Source organism: Passer montanus, unplaced genomic scaffold (genome assembly GCF_014805655.1).
Source record: "Passer montanus isolate IOZ18808 unplaced genomic scaffold, ASM1480565v1 scaffold20, whole genome shotgun sequence".
NCBI classification, from domain to species: Eukaryota; Metazoa; Chordata; class Aves; order Passeriformes; family Passeridae; genus Passer; species Passer montanus.
In genome coordinates, this window is record NW_024366592.1 from 9,812,184 (window position 1) to 9,821,314 (window position 9,131).

A 9,131-nucleotide genomic window follows, 5' to 3' on the forward strand; every position below is an offset into this window, starting at 1 on the left:
CCTTGTCACTTCTGTACATAAACAGTTTGAGGACTTTTCTCATCCTGTCAGATTGCAGCTTGAAAGCAACTCTACAAATCTCAGCAAGGAGGGCAAGCATCTTAGTACCCTCTGCTCCATTCTTCTTGACATCTCACATTTGTCTTTTGGTTTGGAAATTTTCCTTGTTTCTCACCTCTGAGCAGAGAGGATTGACTTATTGTCTTTGTAGGTCTTGCTCTGTGATGTGACACATTTTTACATCTGCACAACTGGAAGGCTACTGATCAGTTCTTTGCCCAATACTTTAAACTCATGCTATTACCCCTTCATTCTTTCCCATTAAATTGACATTTCAGGGATGAAAACAATTCATGACCATATTAATGGAGACAGCTTCTTTTTGCAAGTAGATTTTTCAATAACAGCTTCATAGACATGTTATCAAATTCCTCAGACTTGGTGAAGTAAGTTCAATTGACATTGGGTAGCTTAACACAAAGTCAGCCTGAAAACTTCTACCTAGGAAAGAAGGAGATTCTGTTGGCCTGAAGTGGTCAGTGCGATGGTAGGAAAGGTTTGTTTTAACAGACTGAAAAAGCCTCAGTCTAACATTTGGTCATAAACATTTATTGACAGATTTTCATTTACCAAGAACAGATTTTTCCCTGTGTTTTCATATCGGAAATGCACAATATGTAACAGTACCTGTAGACTGGTGTGCTGTTTGGCTCTCAATTTTACCCTTTCAGATAAAAGAGGAAAAAAAATTCATTGATTAACTGAACATAGTGCAGTTAAAAGTCTTTTATGCTTATGATGGGATTCTGAGTAGTCTAGCTGTTTGAGAGCACTGCGTAGAGATTAGGAATTTACTGAGAGTCAAAATGTGCTGAAATGTTCATTGCAGTGTGCTGGGTCCTGAGCAGGTGGGACTGGAAATGCCTGCATGTAGATTTTTCACTGAGGACATTGCTGATGTCAACAGAAGGCAAGCCCATCTCAGACACAAATAACCCAATAAAGCAGACCTGTGTTGGCTAGAGTCACCCAGGTCACAGACTGGAGGGCAGAGCACATCTTGTGACACCAGTGAAACATGTTGTTTTTGTGGCTGAGCCAAAGGGAAACACAGGAAAATAATCTTTTTTTTGGTGAGATTTGCTCTCAGCAGATAATTCATAGCAGCACACTCAGTGCTCATGCGAGCAGATGTAGTTTCTCTGAAACTGTTTGTTTTTTTTTAAATGCTCTTACATCAGGAGCTGATTAGCCTGATTAGGACTAGGCATTAGGTTCCAAAGGAAAACCAGCAGTGGCTAATCTGTGAGAGAGGAAATCTCTGAGCCCTTTACACCATCATTGTGCAAGTGGCTAAAATATCAGGAACTGAAAAATTGAATCAGGACTGACATATAGCACAAGTCAAACCTCACATTTGCAACAGAGCCAGTGGTAGGTGTTGTAGGATAGCGTCACAAGACTCTGCAGGCACAAATCCTGCTGAATTCAGTGAAAACTGGCACGTGAATTTCTGTGTACAGTAGCTCTTCTTTGCCATCTCTGGTTGAAATGAGCACTAAAATGAATTTCTTTGTTATAGGTTCATGGAATTGTAAAAGGACTTGACATCAGCTCATCCCCTGCCCCAAAGTGGTTTATTTCCTAATAGCAAGTGAAGATGATGGAGAAATAAGATAGCCTGTATTTAATAACTTTATTGATTATTTTCTTGGTGGTAGTGTCAGAATACACAGCAAAAAGTGTAATCTGTGTCTGTACCCCTAGTACCTTCTACATAAATGACAGACTGTCCTTTGACTCTGTAGCTTGACTGACAGGCCCTAATATTTGAAAAGTACAAGCAACAGGGTTCTTACAATGTGATTTGAAAATTTATTTTTACTTTTTTTGATTAAAAATGAACATGTCTTTCTTATCTTGTCTTTATGGCATGTGACATTAGAATTAGTAAAAACTTTTTTGAGACTTTTAACCTTCATGAGAGTATTTCAGAAAGAAACAAATATTTACTTAATACAGACAGGAGTTTCTTAGTAGAAAAGTAATTTTATGATTGTTATGACATTAGAGAAGGGTGTTATAAATCCTCCAAAATACTTAAAAGGATTAAATATAGAAGGAATAAAGTTAGCTCTCGCACAGCTAGTTGGACATAAGTAGATAAGAAGCTCCTTTGAATTTGAAATGTGTCTATGTAAGCCATATGCATTCTGCTTAGCTCTTTCCTAGCATAATCCTCAGAAACTTCACTCCTGCAGGATGTGGGAGGACGATTCAGTCATCTTAAAACATGTGGATCACTAGATCTGGTACTGATGTGAACGTGAGCCACATTGCAAGAGCTTTGCTGACACCAGCTAGAATAGTGTTTCACAGAAAGTCAAGGGAGTATGCTCACTGAAATAGTTATTACCCAGCTTGCATAATCCTCCGAGAACCTGGCTCGCTATTCAAGCATTCTGCCAAATGTAGCAGATCAAGATGCATCATAAAATATTTGCACCATGTTTGAGGTATTAGAAGAGGATCATAAATCAGGCATTTGTGTTGTTCTGGAAAAGCTTGTCAGAACAATTTCTTCTGTATTAGTGAAACCTTTCTGCACCTTTTCATCACACAGGATTCTATTCTGTATTTCTTTCCTCACTGATGACCTTGTATACCCTATCAGGCATGACTTTACTTTGGACTTCTACAAACTCTTTTGTATAGAATAAAGCATTAATTAATTTTTTTTGCCATAATTTTCTGTCTGCAGTTAGCCTGATCTGTCTGTTCTTCAGACACCTCTTATTTTAGTTGAGCATTGTGCTGAAATAACAGGCCCTTCTATTCATGACTCATTCAAATACATTGCCAAATCCTGCACTCCTCTGCTAAAAGGTGCAGTAAGGACTATAGTGATAATCCTGGTAAATGAGAGTGGCAGATTATTCTTTCTTACTCCATTTCTGCTTCTGTACACCATGGTGCCAGCACAAACTCTGCACTTATTTTTCTAGAAAATAGGTCCAAACCCTCCTCTCTTAGCTGAAGCAGGAAGAAACCAGTGATTTGGGTACAGTTGCCTCTTACCCACTGGAGGTCAGCACAGATCTTCACAGGAACTGGAGAGAGGCCCTGTGGGCTGGTATGGAGGGAAATGTCGTAACAGTGGACATGATGCTCAGTGTGCTATGAAGATGTGTTGCTCTGCAGTACCTGATGCCATCTCAACACTCTTGACAGCAAATTACTTCCATGTTCTTCCACTGATTGAGGCGAAGGATAGAAGGGAGTTTTGAAACACATCTACATTGTAAAGAGAAATGAATATTGGCATTGAGCTTTTTTAGCAAACACTTGAAAAAAAAAAAAGAAATTCTTTCCAAGTGTGTGAAGTTCCCTTGTCTTGTTTTTAAGGTTTAGGGGAAAATAACCCCATTCCATCAAACAGATAGAGAATCAGGTTGAAGCAGTCAGGAAAGATGATAAGTCTGCAAGTCCTACTGGAGACAAAAAATAATCTCCAGTAATTTTTTGTAGGGTCAGAGTTTCACCCATAGATTCTAATGTTTGAAAAGATCCTGATGTCTCTGTTGTGTGACAATCTGAATCACACAGACAGTGGAATGAAAGGCCAGAATGCTGTGGGGAAAAAGAGCAAATCTTGAGATCTGGAAATCTCAGTAAACACTACTGACTTAGAAAGAAGGGTTGCCTTGTTCAACTACTTCCATGAAGCCCCACAAGTATTATCCAGTTTAAAGCTGTCTTCATATTTTGAATGTCACAGGAAAACATAGCAATGAAGGATTATTTGGCTTTACTGTTATTTAATAAATTAAGAACCATAATACAGCTTTGCAGATGATTCATGTGGAAACTTCTTTGACAGGGAATTGATAAAATAAGTGAGACAAAACAGTGAAATTGACTGTATCAAGCTCTCCCTTTGTCCTAAAAAAAACCCAATCTGACAAGCATTGTTGAGAAATTGAAAATGGTGATTAATGTGGAAACTTCTTTGACAGTGAATTGGCAAAATAATTAAGACAAAACAAGTATCAAGCTTTGTCCTAAAAAAACCCCAATCTGACAAGCATTGTTGAGAAATTGAAAAGACTTTCTTACAGCTCTTTCTTTTATGTTGTAATGAGATGACATAATTGTTTTTATATGGATATGAGTTTTTCGATAAATTTTGTGTAGCTTTGTTGACACTTTTCATATTAGATGTGAGCAAAACAAGATGATGAGGAGAAGAATGAGAAGTACAAGGTTTAAACCCAGATCCTGAATACAGCCCATTACTGCCGTCTGTTTAAACAAAAATTTGTCAGTGCTAAGGGAAAACAAACAAAAATGTTTCCAGTGCTTCTTCTGAAAAGCACAAAAAGGCAGCAGCCAATGTCACTGCTATCAGAAAAAAGGTGTTTCTGTCAGATAAGGCACCAAGATCACATTCCTCACTAAATCTCTCCCTGAGATGCCTAGCCTGTGTAGTGCTGTTACTAACCCCTTGCTCTGTAATCTCTCTGTATATATGTCTAATTTATCAGTTTCTTGTAGATTGTCAGCAGCCTGCTGCCTCCATACCGCCACACGGCTCACAACTAGCCAGGGGGCCAGATTGCCAGACTGTCAGGTAAACTCCACTAACTCTCCTCTCTTTGCACACAGCTGCATGCATGCCTGCCACCCCCTCCTCCTCCTCCTCCTCAGACAAAAGCTCCTCACTTTTTCTCTAACAGCAAACCTTTAACAGCTTGAGGAACAGTGGTAATTTCTGCAGTGACAGTACCAACATGAGTCACAGCATTCATGCACTTGCTTCCCTGTAAACATATGGAAAAAATGCCAAGCTGGATCTTGCAGCCCTCATTTGATATTTTGATGCAGTTTCTCTATGATACCAAAGTAGTAATGAATTTCTTTTGTTGCTAGAAAGACTTACTTAAATGGGGGACTTTTAATTTCAAGGGTAGGTGCAGGCTTCTCTTTTGTAAGGTGGGATTTTAAAGGCATTTTTGAGATTTTAACAGACACTTATAAGTTCTGCCTGACTTGGAAACTCAGACCTAAAGCAATCAGTTTTTAATCTCGTTTTTAAAAGTAAACTCCTGGTGTCCTTGCTCACAGGTGGTGCAAAGGCCACATTGTGCTTCTGGGATGGCTGGGTTAATCAAGGCACAGCCCCAAACCTAAGCAAAGCAAAAGGACATTACAATAATTTTATCTGTTCATGATACATTCTGTGCTAATATTCACTTATGTCTATGCTCTCACTGGAAATAATTTACATTGTTTTTAGGCCTTTGCCTTAACTGCAGCGACCAAGTTTGTGCCTCTCTTTTACTGCTTATAAAGTGGAAGTACTATTATCTTCTTTACTATGTAAGAGCAATATGAACATTTTACAGAGAAGTCAGGGAAAACTCATTATAACTAGAAAGTATAATTTACTGATTTGCAATTTGGAGTTCTACAGCTCACTGAAAAAAATTACAAGTTACATTTAAAATCCTTAATATGCCAATAAAGTAATGCTGCTGCATTTTAGATGTTAGAGCTATTTGAAATTAGCAATAGGTGCTTTGGGAACATAGAAGGTTAACATGAACAAGTCTTGTTTTAACCCTATTTAATTTAATTAAAGGCTATTCTGTTCTTTCCAGAGCTACTCTCCTAGTGATGAATATGCTCAAATAACCATCACTCTCTAGATGTGAACCAACAATTGCTTCTGTAATTTTAAAATATCTTCTCAGAAATCTGCAAACATTACCTTGTTCTGATAATTTAAAATATGGTTAATATTTTAAAAACTTCAGATCAGTCATCCTACAAACAGCACACACCTTACACACTTAGCTGAAAAATTGACTTTCAGGTGGCTATTGTTTTTTACCACTAGATTTGTACTCATCTGGTGAAGTCAAAACAAAACTGATTTTGATATATTCACACTGCTGCCTTGCTTGCCTCAGCCACATTACCTGCTCAGCTCTGTGAAGCAGTGAAGCATAACGATAGATTTAATGCAAGTCAGCATGATGACATAAATTGTTGAGTTGTTTAAATAAAGTAATTGGAATCTGGAATAAAATTTGAGGGCATTTAAGGACCAATTAGACTTAGTGAGGTTTGGATTTTCTAAATGCAGCAGAGAAGAAAGCCAGGAGCTTGTCCCACCATTCCTTGTCCTCTGACTGTCCCTGAAGTCACCCATTTTAAGAGAGAGCTGTGCTTGGTTTTTAAAGTCTCCAACACAATTCTTGCAGTAATGTGACCTCTCAGTGGCATTTCACCCAGGACTAAACAAGAGCTGGTTAAGGCTTGTGCTTCACACAAATGAAGATTTTCCACATCCTGCAATGTCTAATTGTGTTCAAACCAGTTAATACACCTGACCATAGCTCAGGTAGATTCACAGAGAGCTTTCTCTCATTCATTAGCTATACTATGGTTTTTAAGTGGTACTTCTATAACATCTTTAGTAATTGTGATTCCAGCTCACAGGCTTTGGTAAATCTCTGTAGATAAGCAGCACAGTTTCAAGTCAAATGAGACTCCAGGGCAGATGTAGTCAATTCATTTTAGCTTTAGACTGGTCTTTTTGCTTGAGTCTGCATGTTTCAACTTGATTGGAGGATCACACAAAGTGTGAACTTTCCTTAAGAGATTTTTTTAAACTGAAGTGATGCACCAGTGCACAAAAGTCTCACTCTGCCTTCCATGCATCACCTCAGTTTCTAGGTCTAGGGATGTGGGGCAAGCAACTGAATCCAGGCCTGCCCTGACAATTACTGGATGCTGTTCCCCCTTCCCAGCACCTGTCTGATGGACTATATTGGACAAGACTGAAATATTGCCATTATCAATATTAAAAAAAGCATGTCCATGTTTGGATTGTGTTCAGGTTTCTGTTGAATGCACTGAAAACCTCATTTTCATTATCAAGAGGCCAAAACTCTAGGCCCAAATTATCTATTAATTAAAAAAAAAAACCAAACCACAACTCCCCCATACCTCAAATTAAATTAATATTGCCTTTTAATATGAAATAATACTTTTATTTTTATAAAGTAAGAAATAAATTTTAAAAAGGGTAAAATATACAACTTAACACATGCAAAATTTCTGCATTCTGAAAATATCATTGGTCTGTTTATATTTTCCTTTGCTGATTTGTTAAAAAAAAAAACACCAAACCACAAAATTTCTGCATTCTGAAAATATCATTGGCCTGTTTATATTTTCCTTTGCTGATTTGTTACAGTTACAATCAATGCCAGACAATGATGCATGTGAATGACATCTCTAAGCCACAACAGAGTACTTGCAAACACTGAAGGTCTTTGCACACCATTTCCCAGTTAATTTTAGAAAGACGTGATTAGTATTTTGAGTGCCAGGGAAAAAAATAAAAGAGCTGCATAATATTAGACAATAATACTAACACAAAAAAATTGTACAGACTTTATTCATCAGTTCAATGAATACATCCCCAAATGATATCAGCATTTAAAGAGATGTTCACAAAAAGTCTGTAAAAACCAAATGTTTTTAAAACTACACATATCCCATTGGGTGAATGTAACAAGTGTTCTTCCTTATTCTCTGTTTATAGTCAAAAACTCAAGTTCTTCCATGTCTCTGTCTTGCTGTGTGTTATTAATCTGCCCTGCCATCCTCTGCTGTCTATGACTGCCAATGTGTCTGATAACTCAGCTCCAGGACCTGCTGCCACCAGCACATCTACTGCCATAAAAAGCACATTGAATGCCACGTGTCACTTGCTGATTCTGATGTATTTTTAGTTCATGCACTGCTACAACAATCTGCATTAATGAACTGGATGAATTGTGTTTCTGAAGAGAGGAAGGTATAACAGCAGAGTTTTAGAAAAAGATTTGAATCTGTTGGAGCTGCAGGTGATGTGGTTATATATGCTATTATAAAGGTGCCTGATAGCCTTGACATTTTTTTTCTCTTCCTAGTGCCCTTAATATTTATTATTGGTTGAAAAGGAAATAGCGAGACAAATTTTTCTATTTCTTCTGTGCACAAAGTATGCTTGTATTTTAAAGTAAGAAGCAATGCAGAATTACCAGGAAAAGAAAATTAACATAACTGCAAGCACAGTGCTTAGAATTGCTAATCTGAGCATAGCCTGGGATAGTCTGTAGTACAGCTTTTACAGTCATGGCTGGCTTTGTACTGAAGGTCATGCCATAGAGTTGTTACGGTTGTTTATATTTGTGTAGAGGAGAATCTTATGTGTCCCAAGGAGGTTTTTTCAGGCCACTGATGGCATACTTAACTAGTTACAACTACAGCCATTTCCTCACCAGTCCTCTTCCTTGGAGCATGAGCATCTTTTGTTGCGTTTTTTTAAAGTTAGGAAGGAAGCCCCAAAAGACAAACACATCTCTGCTAACGAGCAAGGAATGTGTGCGTTGGGTTTCTGTTCCTCTCTGGCAATTATAGGAGTCCTGTTTAAAAAAAAACAAGGCAGCAAGGGAGAAGAGTAAGCCAGTCTTTGTAGGGTTGTGTAATCACCTCCTTGTTTGTCTTCCTCAAATGGCATGTTTAGATTCTAATTCAGTTTTCTGTCTCTGGAGGAATTAAGGCTAGTGCTTCTCCTAAGCCTATCTTGAAAACTTAGGAGGTACTGAAGCCAGGAGCTGGCTCTTGATGAGTGGATAAGTTTGAGAGTAAATACAAATCTTTTGGTCAATCTGCAGTCACTCCTGACACAATCATTGGTGTGGAGCAGGTAAAGATCTCAATAAGATCTCTCTGTGGATGCTGTATCTGCATCTGCATTTGGCAGAATATAACAGAAGGAAAGGATGGACACAGCCATGGAAAGAATTACTTCTTCTGAGGGGTCATAGTCCATAACACTGCACACTTTGGGACTGAACTGTTAGACAGCTGAGCATAAAACAAAGCTTGTGGGATCCTGAGCTTCTATAACCTCCTCTCACCACCCATTTTGCAATCAGGAAACTCATCTTAAGGAGCATTGATGAGAAACAGGATCTAACTTAAAACATGCAATTCTGTGATCTTCAAATAAACCCAGAGGTCCAAGGACTGTAGTTCCTGTGGAATACCTGTGGTCAAAGCCTCCCAGATTG

At 38.1% G+C, this 9,131-nt stretch overlaps 1 protein-coding gene across 8 annotated transcripts in view; it reads left to right on the forward strand.

Moving 5' to 3' along the window:
- The window catches only part of BICD1 (BICD cargo adaptor 1), a 251,762-nt gene that overhangs the window by 160,281 nt on the left and 82,350 nt on the right, over positions 1 to 9,131 (forward strand). For 3 of the 8 annotated variants that reach the window (XM_039707897.1, XM_039707892.1, XM_039707894.1), the window contains one exon: positions 4,555 to 4,630. The exons of 4 other annotated variants lie outside the window; for them this stretch is intronic. In XM_039707897.1, coding sequence (XP_039563831.1) covers positions 4,555 to 4,602 — 48 coding nt within the window. In that variant the 3' untranslated portion in view covers positions 4,603 to 4,630. Of the gene's footprint in view, positions 1 to 4,544; positions 4,631 to 9,131 lie in introns of all 8 variants that reach the window. One more of the 8 variants, XM_039707895.1, reaches the window with a different exon arrangement.